The 14,196-nt window shown below is 62.2% G+C and overlaps 1 protein-coding gene across 5 annotated transcripts in view; it reads left to right on the top strand.

The window, feature by feature from the left end:
* Positions 1-14,196, top strand: part of WNT7B (Wnt family member 7B) — a 48,967-nt gene that overhangs the window by 20,799 nt on the left and 13,972 nt on the right. For 3 of the 5 annotated variants that reach the window (XM_027070455.2, XM_027070454.2, XM_053199514.1), the window contains exon 2: positions 3,716-3,942. In XM_027070455.2, the coding sequence (XP_026926256.1) occupies positions 3,716-3,942 (227 nt within the window). The remainder of the gene's footprint in view (positions 1-3,715; positions 3,943-14,196) is intronic. The other 2 variants (XM_027070453.2, XM_053199513.1) reach the window with 1 other exon arrangement.

Raw genomic sequence — 14,196 nt, 5'->3', positions numbered from 1 at the left:
TTCTCTCTCACTCCTCCTCCCTCTGCCCCTCCCCTGCTCACACTCTCTTTCTCTCTCTCCCTCTCAAAATAAATAAACCTAAACAATCTTTTTGAATAAATAATTTAAAGAAACAGAATGTAACTCGGGGGCGTTCTAGTACATTCACGATGCTGTGTGACCGTCACCTCTCTCCGGCTGCCACACTTTGTCAACACACCTCTCGAGCAGGCAGGTGCTCCCCGGGCCCCCTCCCTGCAGCCCCGGGCGACCGTCTATCTTCTGTCCCTGGGGATTTACACCTGTCTTCAGGTCTTGGGGGCAAACACCAAGCAGTGGAATTGTTGGGTCCGAGGGGATTTTTGAGGCTCTTCCTGACGGCTGCCCACGTGGCCGCCGCCTTCTACGTTCCCGTCGGTGCCACGCAGTTTCCCCACATCCTGCCAACACCTGTCCTTTTCTGTTGTTGTGACTGAAGCCGTCTCAGCGGCCGTGTGGTGGCACGTCACTGGCTTCGGTTTGCGTTTCTCTCGCGAGCGAGCGGGAGTTAGAACCTCCTCGTGTGCTGGTTGGCCGTTTATGGCTCTTTGGAGAAATAGCTATTCGAGTCCCTTGAGCATTTTGGACTTGGGCTGCCTTTCTGTTACTAAGGTGGAGGAGCCCTTTTGGATGTAATCTTTGAGTATTCACTCATTTGTTCATCCATTTTGCCATTCTGCAAACACTCAGGGACAGCTACAGGGGGAGCCCCCTGCCCCCTCCCCCCGGCCCACCAAGCCCCAGATTTGGCTCTGACCTGGCCCTGCTTGTGGTCTGCTGGGAAGGCTGGATGTGGAAACAGCCACTGTGAGCCCGTGGGGGGCGGGTGGGGGGTTGTTACTCGAGAGACAATGCCCACCACCTGCTTTCTCAGTGCCTGGGGGCCAAGGGGTGTGAGCTCAGGGGGCTTTTCCACTTGGGCACAAGGCTAGCAGAGTTTGCCAGAAAGATAAAGGCAGAGAGACCGGCACAGGCAGGCATGGCAGGGCGGTCGGAGGTCGGATCCCGGGGGGCCGCTGATTCTACACCAAGGAGCCTAGGGAGCTATGGATGGTCCCTGAGCAGGGGAGTGACATGGCCAGACCTGGGTGCTGGCAGGGGGGCTTTGGGGGCTCCTGGAGACGGGAGACCAGGGCTGCAACATCTGCGTCGGCCCCTGGGATCCCCCCTCGGTCCACTGGGGATCCCCCCCTCCAATTCGGAACCCATTTGTCCAAGCTCCTACCCCCAGCAGGGTTCTTACCCCAGGCAGTGAGCTTTGCAGCCTGGAGTCTGCTGGAAGACTTTGGGATTGGGGAGCTGGCTTTTAGCGTCCGGGATCCAGAGCGGGCTCCTGCCCGAGGCCTGGAGGCTGGTTCCCATCCATCTCATTTCCCCGGGTCGGTTTTCTGAGCATCTACAATTACTTTGGGCTGAATTCCCCGGATTCCAGCCCGCTCCCAGCCCAACCCGCCCAGATGATCTTCCTCCATGCCAGCCTCGGGCATTTCTGCCCATTGTGCCCGTGGGAGACCCAGGGGGGTCTTGGCCAGATTAGTGAGTGGGGCGGGCGGGCCGTGGGGATTGAGTGTCGCCGGGGCACTCTGGCTACAGCACGTGCTGCGGACTCATGCCACACGGGGACTTTCCCAGCTGGCTGTGGGTGCCTGGCTGCCCTGGAAAAACACTGACTCGTTTCTCTCAAGAAAGGGGCCGGCAGCCAGTGGGGAGGAGGAGGGAACTCAGTGGCGCTAGGAGGCCAAGGCCCGGGACATCAGCTTTGGGGAGCCTCTGGTGGTCTCCCTCATTCCCACACTTTGCCCCTCGCTAAGCAGGCCTGGTCTGCCGTCTGGAAGCTGGATGCCACTTTGAAACTCAGCCGTTGCCCAAAGGTCTGCCAAGATCACCCCCACCTCCTTCCAGCTTGCCCGCCCTCCTCCTCCGGGCGCTCGAAACCAAATAATGAGTTTTCCAGCCTCTGCGGAAGAACAGTTCGGGGGCTGCTCCGAAAGCTATACAAACTGCCACGTGACCCAGCAATTCCACTGCTAAGACTGTGCCCCAGAGAAGCGGGACAGGGGCTCAGACCAAAGCTTACACGCCCATGTTCGTGGCGGTGCTGTTCGCGGTTGCCGAGAGGTGGGGAGGAACCCCGCGTCCGCTACCTGGTGCCTGGATCCGTGCCCTGCTTACGATGGAGAAGGATTCAGCTATAAAAGGGCACTGGCACCTGCTGCAAGGGGGCTGAAGCCGGGAAACAGGATGCCTAGTGAAAGGAACCAGCCACAAGAGGTCACACAGCGTGTGATGCCATCGATATGAAAAGTCCAGAATATGCAAATCCACAGGCACCGAAAACAGATTGGTGGTTTCAGAGCCTGGGAGAATAGAATAAGGAGTGACTGCCCAGGGGACTTGGGGTTTCTCTTCGGGGGCGGTGAACACGTCTGGGAACACAGTAGGGGTGGTGCCTGCATGGCTCACCACTGCTGAACTGACTGCACACTTTAAAATGGGTAACGTTGGCGCCTGGGGGGCTCAGTCGGTTGGGCGTCCGACTTCGGCTCGGGTCACGACCTCGCGGCTTGTGGGTTCGAGCCCCGCGTCGGGCTCTGTGCGGACGGCTCGGAGCCCGGAGCCTGCTTCGGATTCTGTGTCTCCCTCTCTCTCTGCCCACCCTCCCCCCCCCCCACCACACCCTGTCTCTCCCTCCTTCAAAAATAAATAAACATTAAAACAATTTTTTTAAAAATGGGCATTATGTGGTGTGGGTGCCACCTCCTACAACAAACACACGGATAAACGCCTCAAGTTAGGAGAGAGTGAGCCCAGCAAGTGCCCTCCTGCCCCAGGCCTCAGTTCCTGGCGGGTGCCAGGTTAATTCCACAGCAGCCTCAGGGGGCCACCAGTGTGGGGGGGCGGGATACGATGTTGCAGTAAAGCAGCCCCACCCAGCCCAGCACACGATAGGGGCTCAATTCACATCAGCTCCTCGTCCCTCTCCTGAATCTACCCAGTGATCCAGAAGCGAGGGGACAGTCTTTCTCCACGAGGCCGTCTGGTCTGAGCCCCTGTGGTGGTGGTAGGGTGGGAGGAGTAGATGCTTTATACTCCCATTTCATGGACGTGGATACTGAGGCTCAGAGAGGCAGCGTGCCTTCCCAGGACTATAGATGGGCTGTAAATGGAGTCAGGAGCCTATGGGTTTGGCTCCCAGCAGGGCCAGCCGGCTCAGCAGCCTGCCTGGCCCAGGAACCCCAGGGGGAGCCCAGGGCGTGCGAGTAGTGGGGAAGTCTGATGGTCGGCAGTTGGGGAAGCTGCGGACAGTTCGGAGCTGATGGCTGTCAAATCCCAGGCGTGAAGTTCTCGGACCCGAAGGGTCTGTGTGTCTGGTTCAGAGGCATGGAGAGCTGTGGTTCTTACGTTCTGGGTGACCGTTGGTTCCTGGATTTGTGACCCTGGTTCTCGTGGTCCTGAGGCTGAGAAGGCATGGGCGCGAGTGCCTTTTCAGGCTGGGATCACGCCTTGTGGTCAACGGGAAATGGCTCGTCCGGGGCAGGGATCTGTGTTTGGCTGCCTGGTGGGCACAGCTTGGCCCACGGTGGGCGCCCAGAACCCACTGGCTGGTGGCAGAGACTGAGGGAGGCAGGGCGGCAGGCAGAGGGCTCGGGGCCCCGCGCAGCCACTCACCTGCCCGTGTCCTCTCCCGTCTCTGCAGAGCGCTGTCGTCCGTCGTGGCCCTGGGAGCCAACATCATCTGCAACAAGATTCCTGGCTTGGCCCCACGGCAGCGTGCCATCTGCCAGAGCCGGCCCGATGCCATCATCGTGATCGGGGAGGGGGCGCAGATGGGCATCAACGAGTGCCAGTACCAATTCCGCTTCGGACGCTGGAACTGCTCCGCCCTGGGCGAGAAGACTGTCTTCGGGCAAGAGCTCCGAGTAGGTAAGGGCGCCTCCCGGCTTGCGGGGACCCCCCCCCCCCCACTGTCAGGGCTTCAGGGCCACCCAAGGCCAGGCGAGGCCGGCCGGTGTCTTTGCGATGGGAGCTCCCTCTGCGCCCTGCTCTGCGCCTGGCCTGGGGGGGCAGGGGCTCGGGACCCCAGGGTCCCGTGTGCGCGGACGAGGGACCCCTCGCTGGGCTGTGGGGCCGGAGGGCGTCGTTCCCGTGAGGCTGTGAGCCGGCCGGCCGTGGCAGGCAGTGCAAGCGGTTAGAGCCGCATCCCGCTCGTGCGGATGCTGTGTGGACCTAGGCACACCCCCTGCCTCGGTTCTGTCCCATCTGGAATGGGACAGCAGGAGTTCCCGCGTGGCGTCTGGGGGCAGGGGGCTGAGGCGAATGGTACCATTTGTGCGGGAGGAATTTTGGGCAGAGGATGCTGTACAGGCACGTGTGGGAGCACCAAGGGAGTCTGCCAGGCTGCGGGGGAGGCTGGGCGGGCAGGGCGGGTGGAGTCGGGCCGAGGAAGGGGTCGCGCCTCCCAAGTCTGTGGGCAGTCCCACGGGTGCCATCTCACGTCCTCACAGTCCTGAGGGAGGCTCTGTGGTGCCCATTTTACAGGGAAGGAGACTGAGGCCCAGGGAAGGGCTTAAAGGGAGACGTGGGACCTCCAGAGCCCGACCTAGATCAGAAACCGGCTGTGTGACCCTGGGCCTGGCGCTCGGGACCTCAGAGCCCTTATTTGCGACACGAGCTCCGAGCGGGCGGGCCCTCCCCTGGCACCCCTCTGGGGCCTACGTCCCGTGGGTTCGATACACAGCTGTCGAACAGGCGAGGGTGCGGAGGTGATGCAACCTGTCTTCCAGGAGGGGCAGATGGGGGAGCGATAACTTGGGGGGCACAGCGCCAGACATGCAGGGGGGCCCTGTTATTTCAGACCCCAGCCTGCAGGCTCAGCACGTCCTTCCGATCCCAGTGGGCCGAGGAGCCACAGCTGCCGGGACCCGGGCCAGAGCCAAGCCGTGCAGGGCTTGGAGCGCCCGGCGTAGGGCTGGGGGTGGCGCAGGGAAAAGCCCCCGGGGCCCCTTTGTGGTGAGCAGCCTGTGGGTGGCACCTGGCACAGGCAGGAGGGTGGCACCACCCCCTCCCTGGGGCCCCACCACCCAAGTGCAGCTCCCGGCCCGTTGGGGAGGGAGGAGTGCCCGGCCCATCCCCCGTAGTGGGGAGGGCGTCGGCCCCGGGACCTGCTTTGTGCTAGGTGCCGCTTGCCTATCTGGCCCCCCACCCCCCCCATAGGTGCCTCCTTGCCTATCTGGCCCCCTGCCCCCCCCAGGTGCCCGCTTGCCTATCTGGCCCCCTGTGCCCGCCCCCCAGGTGCCTCCTTGCCTATTTGGTCCCCACCCCCCTAGGTGCCTGCTTGCCTATCTGGCCCCCCACCCCCCCAGGTGCACTCTTGCCTATCTGGCCCCCCACCCCCCCATAGGTGCCTCCTTGCCTATCTGGCCCCCTGTGCCCCCCCCAGGTGCCCGCTTGCCTATCTGGCCCCCTGTGCCCGCCCCCCAGGTGCCTCCTTGCCTATTTGGTACCCACCCCCCCAGGTGCCTCCTTGCCTATTTGGTCCCCACCCCCCCAGGTGCCTGCTTGCCCATCTGGCCCCCCATCCCTCCGCCAGGTGCCCGCTTGCCTATCTGGCCCCCCACCCCCCCCATAGGTGCCTCCTTGCTTATCTGGCCCCCTATCCCCCCGCCAGGTGCCCGCTTGCCTATCTGGCCCCCTGTGCCCCCCCCAGGTGCCTCCTTGCCTATCTGGCCCCCTGCCCCCCCCCACGTGCCTGCTTGCCTATCTGGCCCCCCACCCCCCCAGGTGCCCGCTTGCCCATCTGGCCCCCCATCCCCCCGCCAGGTGCCCGCTTGCCTATCTGGCCCCCTCTGCCCCCTGCCCAGGTGCCTCCTTGCCTATTTGGCCCCCCACCCCCCTCCCCGAGACTCCAGGCTCCAAGGTGGCTGTGAGCACCGCCCCCCCTCCCCGCACAGCCGAGCTGGGTGGTTGCCTGCGGCCACACGGTCTGCGCTTGGCAGAGCTGGGTTCAGATCCAGGTTCTCATCCACCACCCTGTTAATCCTCACTTCTTCACTGTGCAGAGACGGGCACAGGAGATGTTCCCGGGGCTTGGACTTCCTTTGGGGCCACCAGACACAGGCAGTGACGGGCACGTGGCTTCTTCTCAGGTCAGGTGCCGGGCGGGGGAGCTCACTGGCGATGCACTACAAATGCCCATAAAAAGGCCACGGGGAGCGACGTTGGCCCCAGCAGTGACCCGGGCCCCCCCCCCCCCCATAGCTCACACTGTCAGTGCCCACCCGGGTGACCTTTACTGGCCGTCACGTGTCCCCTGGATCACGGCTAACAGCTCATAGCTGTTCCTTCTCGGAGGCCAGCCCTTGGTCCAACGGGAGCCCACGAGGGTTTGCGGTCACTTCGCCCCTGGGGCTGCTCACGGGGGGCCATCCAGCAAGGGGGACCCATGGGAACCTCTGGCCCGACATGCTCAGCATCTTGTTGCCTAAGTCTGCGTCCCCAGCCTTCCCCCTGACCTGCGCACCTGTCGTCTCTGCAGAAACCTGGCGTCGTTTCCCCGTCCATCCCTCCACCCTGCCCCACGGCCACTGTGGGGCCTGCCTCGCTGGCCCTCCCCTGGCAACCGTCAGTTCCTCCTCCTGCCTCCCCTCCAGCCCTGGTCATGCCATGTCACTCCCTTCCTCCAAAACCTGCAGTAGCTCCCTATTGCCCAGGATAAAATTAACTCCTTAGCTTGGAGTCTGAGTGGCCCCTGTCTTACATCACCCTCACCTCCCCGCATCCCTTCTAGAAACCAGAGCTTCAGCCTGGCTCACTTCCTCCTCTTCCCAGAGCGTGCCAACCCTTTCCTCCTCTGGGACTTTGCCCCCACTGCCCGTAGCCCTGGAAGGCCCTTCCCCTCTGCTTGCATCTGGTTTCCCTGGAGAATGCCCTCTCACCCCTCCCTGGCTTTTCCTGTCCACAGCCCGGCCACGCTCACGTCCTGGGGCTTTGTCCTCAGAGCCTGTCAGCCCTGGGCCCGCTCAGCGCCTGCCTCAGGCTCTCCCTTCGCTCTGCCCCAGGGGTGGGAGGGGTGGGCTTCCTACCAGCGGGGCTGAGGCCTCTCGCCCTCGGCCCTCCCCGGCTTTTCAGCCAGGAGGGCTCGGCTGCTGGGAGTCACGAGCAGGAAGCGGGGCCGGGTGGCAAAGCCAGCCCATGTCAGAGGCATGCGGCTGCCCCGGGCACGAGATGGGAGACGGGCCATGAGTTGGCAGGCAGCCGGGGGCACTCGTGGGAGCAGCCACTCAAGCGGTGCCAATTAATGATTGGCCCCAAGAGGGGGAATGGCCTGGGCGGGTGGGACGGCCCCCTTCAGGCCTTGCCTGTGACCTTGGGCCATGCCTAAATCTTGAGAGCTGAAGGGAAACCCCTTAATAGGCAAATGAACCCCTGTGCCAAGGTCCCATCCCTTCTCTAGCACCTGGTGCCGTTGCTTGTATACCTCCAGGGACGAGGAGCTCACTACTCGCTACTAGATAGGTCTTTCTTACGATGCCACTGCCCTGGTTTCAGCCTGGGACCCTCCAGGTGCCTCTGTTGCTCTGCTCCCTTCAGGGAGTCAGGACCCACACGTGGTGTCACCTCATGTCTGGGGGCCTCCACCCTCTGGCAGCCCAAGCCCACCCCAGGCCTATTTCCTCAGTGATCAAGCGATGCTTGTGGCCTGGCCTCTTCTGTTGACTGGCAATGAGCTTGGGGGTAGGGGACACCACGCGAGAGTTGTGGGGGGAGCCTTGTATTCCGGGGATGCTTGTTAGAAACTTGGGCTCCTAGTGACCCCGGGCAAGGCAGGGCCTTTCTCACAGGCAAGCACCGTAGTCGAGTTGGGACTGTTGACAAGGGCTCGCCTGACAGGGTGACGGTAAGCTGAGACCCAGGAGAGAATCAGAGTGACCCAGACTGGCCTGGGGTGAGCACGGGGAAGGCGGTTCCGGGCGGAGGGAACAGCAAGTGCCAAGGCACAGAGGCCACAAAGGGGATGGTATTTCCCAGGGACGCCGGGAGGGTGAACCAGAGGGTGGGGAGACCTGAGGGTAAAGGAGGGGACAGGCTGGGTGGGGCGCAGTAAACCCGAGGGCCCCACAGAAGGCACGGAAGTCTCTGAGCAGGAGAGGGACTTCCCTCGAACCCTGGCTCCCTCCAGCCACTGCCCCGCCCCCAGCCTGAGCCCGGAGCCCCTCGGGACCCGCGGGCACAGGGCATGGTGGCCGCGGCTGTGTGCACTCCAGTCCCCGCACCCCACCCCCCCCAGCTGCCATGGAACACTGAATCGCGCCCATCATGTGCAGCCTCAGACATGACCAGGCATAGGGGCCGCCCCTAATCCTGGCTCACGTGCTGCCTGGGGCTGGCAGCTTGCTTTGCGGTAGGGACTCAGCAAAGGCCGTCGGCTCCTGGACAGTCCGAGGGGGCGAAGTGACTTACCTCTGACAGACGAGGGTCTCTAGGCTTCCAAATCCGCCACCAGCAGGATCCTTGGAGAAGAGGCTGACCTCCAGGCCCCCCCTTGCCTGGGGTGCTGCTGACCAGGCCCAGGGGGAGATGTGACATTGGTTCCCAGGAGGGACGAGGGCTCCCGGGCCGCCGCTGGCCGGGAGCCCTGGAAATAGGGTGCGTGCCAACCGCGATGTGCCATACGTGTGAGATACACGACAGATTTTGGAGACTTCAAAAGAAAAAGCAAGTAAACTGCCTCCTTAATACTCTCTGCAATGATCACATGATACAGTGGTGATCCTTGGATATATTGGCTAAATAAACTCAGTCACTAAAACGAAGTCCACCCCATTATTCTCACTCTTCTTAAGTGACCTGTGGGGCTTCCGGGAGATTTCTGCTGGGCGGCCCTGCTCGCGACCGCACGCCTGTCAGCGGCACGACAGTCCCCGGGGTCAGCGGGGCAGGCCTGGACAGGTGAACCCAGATCTGACCGTCTCCTCCCAGGAGAGTGTCCTTCATCTCGGGGCGGGGGAGGGGGGGAGCCCGGGGGGTGGTAGCGGTCCGAGGGCAGAAGGTCACTCGTCACCTGCTTCCTAGGGTGGTGCAGGAGTGTGAGGTTGGCAGCCCCTGGTGTTGAGCCTGCATGCATTGAGTGCCTGCTGTATGCCACTTCTGGGGCAGGGCGCCGGAGGCACAGTGAAGGCCACCAGCCCCGCTCCTGGAAACTCGTGCCCAGGCTGCTTCTCGGGTCCCGTGGTGCAACCTGGGGCACAGACTCGCGCTCTCTAGGTCTGTTTACCCGCCCGTTCCAGGGGCTGAGGCTGGGGTCAGGCCTCTGCCAAGACTCGGGGGTCTCTCTTCAGAACGGGGGGCAGGAAAGCCCTCTACTTCCTCAGTGCTCACGCTGGGGTTCTGCCCAAGGGTCTTGTGGACAGGGAATCCAGGGCTCTGGCCCACTGAGGCAGGACACAGATAACAGGGTGGGGGGGCCTTCACCCTTGGCCTCCGAGGGGCATGGCCTGGCCGGACCTCAGCAGGTCTCCAAGCTTCCTGCTGCCGAGGAGGATCACTTCTGTTCTACTGTCCGTGCACCGTAGACGGGGACACTGGGGCTCCCAGGAGGCTAATGTCTCACCCAAGGTCACACACCGCTAAGGCCTAGAGATTTATTAATTAAAAAAATTTTTTTGATGTTTATTTAATTTTGAAAGAGACAGAGTGCGAGCAGGGGAGGGGCGGAGCGAGAGGGAGACGCGGAATCCGAAGCAGGCTCTAGGCTCTGAGCCGTCAGCACAGAGCCTGACGCGGGGCTCGATCTCACAGACCCAGAGATCGTGACCTGAGCTGAAGTCAGGCGGGATGCTTAACTGACTGAGCCACCCGGGCGCCCCAGGCCTAGAGATGTGATTCAGCAGTCCAGCACTGTGCACCAGCAGGAGTCTAGTTGCCAGGGGGCCGTAGCATAGACCAGAGGGGCAGGGGCTCTCATTCCACGCGTGTCCCCACGCATAAGCCATTGTTGATTTGCCGCAAGCCAGGACGAAGGAACTTTCGAGGGCAGTCTGTCTGAGGCTGACCTCCCTAGCAAGAGGGGCTACCAGAAGCCAGGGCTGCAGGAGAGGCCGTCCCAGCGTCCCCAGAGCTCTGAGTGGGGGGTAGAAGCTCCTGGAAGGCCATCCCAGCTTGGGACACGGATCCCGGGGCTCGGGCTCATGCTGGCCCTAAGCCAGGCTCTGCCCACTCTGGGCCTGGAGACCCCCTGCCCAGCTGGAGCATGACCCACCGCAGGGCTGCTGCGTGGCGTGCGAGGGCCTCACTGGGTCAGAACAAAGGCCCGGCGTGTTCGGACCTGGCAGGACGTTTTCCAGTGCTCTGTTTATGACAACGGCAGAGAAGAGCTTAGTGCGGAGACACTGACTCAGCCACAGGTGAGCTGGGGTGGGGGCCGGGGCGGGGCCAGAAGGAGACAGAGGGACAGATGGGGACAGAGGAGGAGAGAGAGAGAGAGAGAGAGGAACAGAGAGAGAGAGACAGACATACAGAAAGAGGGACAGAGAGAGGGCAACAGAAACACACACACAGAGAACGCGTGCCCGCCCACGGCTTTAACACAGGCTGCACCCACCCACGCAGCCGTGCCAGGCCCGGGGTCTAGGCCCATCCTGACATGAATCATAAAAGCAGCCCACGTGCGCTGGGCCCTTCCTGCGTCCCAGCTGCTCTGAGCCCTCCCTCCGTGGCACTCACTCACTCCCGCTGCCTGGACCCTGCAAGGTGGAGGCCTCCTCACCTCCCCTGAACAGGCGCAGAAACAGGCACCTGCCTGGCCGTCACGGGACAGAGCCCGGATCCCGGCCCGGGGGTCCGGGCCGGGCCCCTACGGAAACCCCAGGCCGGGCCGGGGGAGGGGAGGCTGGTGCGCCAGGGTTCTGGGCTTCCCGTTCTTCAAGTGCACAAATAGGGTTTGGGACCTCGCTGGGCTTGGAGGCATCTCTGGGCTCGCCTGACACCCGCTGTCCCTGCTTCTTGTAGGAACCAGCTCCCCGTCCCCCAGCCGGGTCGGGATACACCTCAGGCAGGGAGTTAGATGCTCAGGGCCGGTGGCTGAGCACGGTCTGGGGCCAAGGGGCCAGGGAGGCTCACCAGCCCCACCCCGGTCCCTGGGCTTCCCCCCTGCCCCCCAGTTCCTATGCTCCCTAAAACCTGGACATGGGCACTACACCTGCTTGCCTGAGTGACGCCGGGAGCTCCCAGTTTGGCTTAGGGTGTCTTCTCGCCTCCCGGGCCTCAATCTCTCCACCCATAAATTGGGTGTGTGTGTGGGGGGGGGGGGCAATACTTTCATCCCACTTCTAGGCTTATGAGGAGCTGCGGGCGGGTTGGGGTGGGAGTGGGAACTCAGATGCCCTCACCAGTTGGCAGCGTCCCACTGGCCAGGCCTCAGGTCTGGAGGACTTGGGGACCACTCCATCTCACGTCCTTTCCCCACCTCAGCCCCAGCAGCCCTGTTCTGAGGTTTAGAACCCACGGCACTGGCCTCACTTTTGTGTTACATGGGGAAACTGAGGCTAGGAGAACGGAGGACTGGGGAGGGTCACCCGGGACCCCGGTCCCATCTGGGTTGGCCCCCGTGATGGCGATCAGCAGGGCCGGGGGACTCCCAGGCAGGGCCTGAGTGCCCAGCGTCCCCTGCCTCCCTTCTGCTGTGCCCCGGGGAACCCCAAACTGCCTGTGGCCAAAGGCAGTGCCTTGATTTCCCCCAAACCTGATCCTTTCCACCACTCTCTTGGTAACAGCCCCGCCAGATGCCCGGGCCCCACATCGGGAGACTTCGGGGCTCATCTTTCCCTAAACAGTCCACCTGCTAGACCTGTTGGTTCTACCCTTAGACTGTGTCCCAAGCCCGGCCATCGTCACCTCCTCTGCCTGGCAGGCCACCAGTGTTTCTTACCCAGCCCCTTGTGCCCTGCTCCCACCGTGCTGCCCACAGTCAGCCGGAGGGGCCTTTTAAAAAGTCGTTCGTAGGGTCACCCTCCAGGGGCTCCTCCTCTTCTTAAAGTCCAGCCCCCTCCCCAAGGGCTCCCCAAGTTGACGCAGTGAAACCTCATGTTTCACACTCTCTGTGGGGTTGGACCACTCATGCTCTCCTCGTTCCCTTCTCGGGGACTTGTCTCTTGCCACGCCCTCCCCGGTCACCCCCCAGTCACCTGTCCTGCTGACCCTCCATGGTTCTGACCCTGGGCTCCTGCCCATACTCTCAGGGAACCCCCTCCCAGATTGTCGGCCCCCTGGCTGTGCACTTGGCCTTGGGCCGGGGGATGGGTGGGGGCTGAAGGCCTCGCCTCCAGGGCTCTGGGGGTCTGGCCAGGAGGGCAGGCTGTGGTCAGTGTTGAGGGTGCCGGATGGTAACAGAGAAAGCAAGGGCTGACGTTGGCCAGCCCGGGTCCCAGGCACCGTCGGCAGGACGCGAGGCAGGACAGAGCACGTCGCTGCCTGGCAGATGGTAGTCTGAGCTGGTAGTCTGAGCGTGACTGTGGGGTCCCGAGTGAGATCCCGGCTCTGTAGCTGGCCTGCTGTGTGACCTCGGGCCAGTCACCTGCCTCCTCTGAGCCCAGCATCCTGAGAGTGTTAAAGCAGAGGACAGGTTGTATGCAGTCCGCTAAAACCCATCAAGTGCTGTATGTTTTTACGACAGCCTGTTGAGGTAGAATTCACGGAGCCCACAGTTCATCCACGTAAGGGTCCCATTCCGTGGTTTCTAGTCTGAACGTGGAGTCGTGCACAAATCACCACCACCAATCGTAGAACATTTTTAGCACCCCAAAAGGAAGCCCTGCACCCCTCAGCGATCACCCTCCAAGCCCCCGGCCTTTGGCCGACACTCATCTGCTTCCTGTCCCCATGGACTGACCTGTGCTGGCCATTTCACATCCCCGGGATCATGCAATAAATACGTGGCCTTTTGTGGCTGGCGTCTTTCACTCAGTACGTGTTTTCAAGGCTCCTCCGTGTCGTCGGGGTTTGAGTCTTTTATGTGGCTGAGGACTATTCCGTCACGTGGCTGGACCACCTCTTGTTCATCCATTCGCCGCCGCTGGACGTTGGGCTCACTCCCGCTCCGGGGCTGTCATAAGTAACCCTGCCGTGTTTACGTAAAAGCTGCTGCGTGGACGCACGTGTTCATTTCTCTTCGTACCCTGCAGGGGAATTTCTGGTTCTGTAGTAATTCTATGATTAACTTTCATCTTTTTTAACGTTTATCTATTTGTTTTGAGAGAGGGAGGGGGGCGGGGGGGAGAAGGCACGCAGGGGAGCGGCAGAGACAGGGGGAGAGAATCCCACGCAAGCTCCGTGCTGCCAGAGCAGAGCCCGATGCGAGGTCGGATCCCACGAACCGTGAGACCGAGAGTGGGGCGCTCAACTGACAGCCGCCCAGCCCCCCCCCCCTCCGCTTTTGAGGAGCCGGTAGAGGGCTCTCCACAGGGGCTGCCGTGTCCCTCGCTCCGCGCGGCAGCGCGTGAGGGTCGATGTGTCTGCATCCTCGCTGACATCTGTTTGTCTTTATTTTCGCCATCCTGTCGGGGGGGAGGGGGGGGCCTGGTACCTCGCTGTGGTTTTGACCTGCATTTCCGTGACGGCTGACGATGTGGAGCGTCTTTTTGCGTGTTGGTGGCTGGTTTTAGATCGTCTTTGGAGAAGTGTCTCTTGGGATCCTTCGCCCGTTGTGACTTGGGCTATTTGCCTCTTTTACTCTTGTGTCGTAGAAAATGCCATATTGTTTTATGAAGGCCAGGTACAGGTGGGCCGACAGGCAAGGTGGTCTGAACCGTGTTGGCCACGAGCACGGGACGTGCACAGGTGCACACGCTCGCTCACACCCACGGGAACCACATTCACGTGTAAGCCTGGGTGTATGCCCATGGCCACACGCGTGTGCGCACACGCGCACGGAGATTCCACGTGTGGCACGCCTCTGGCTCAGCCACTTGGCCGTTTTTGAGCAATTATCTTCATTTTGCAGGTGAGGAAATGGAGACAGGGACTGGTCTCCTTGACTGGTCCAAGGCCCCCCAACTGGCCAATCTTAGGGTCCAGACTTGGACTCCAGGTGCCAGACTCTGAGCCTCCCCTCTGGGGCTGTGTGTAGCCCCAGACTTTTGGCCTCACCTCAGTCACTTCAGAACCTCCAGTATGGGCTCCACT

Source organism: Acinonyx jubatus, chromosome B4 (assembly GCF_027475565.1).
Source record: "Acinonyx jubatus isolate Ajub_Pintada_27869175 chromosome B4, VMU_Ajub_asm_v1.0, whole genome shotgun sequence".
NCBI lineage: Eukaryota > Metazoa > Chordata > Mammalia > Carnivora > Felidae > Acinonyx > Acinonyx jubatus.
Note: the sequence above shows the minus strand (reverse complement) of the source record. Positions and strands in the feature narration are given on the sequence as shown.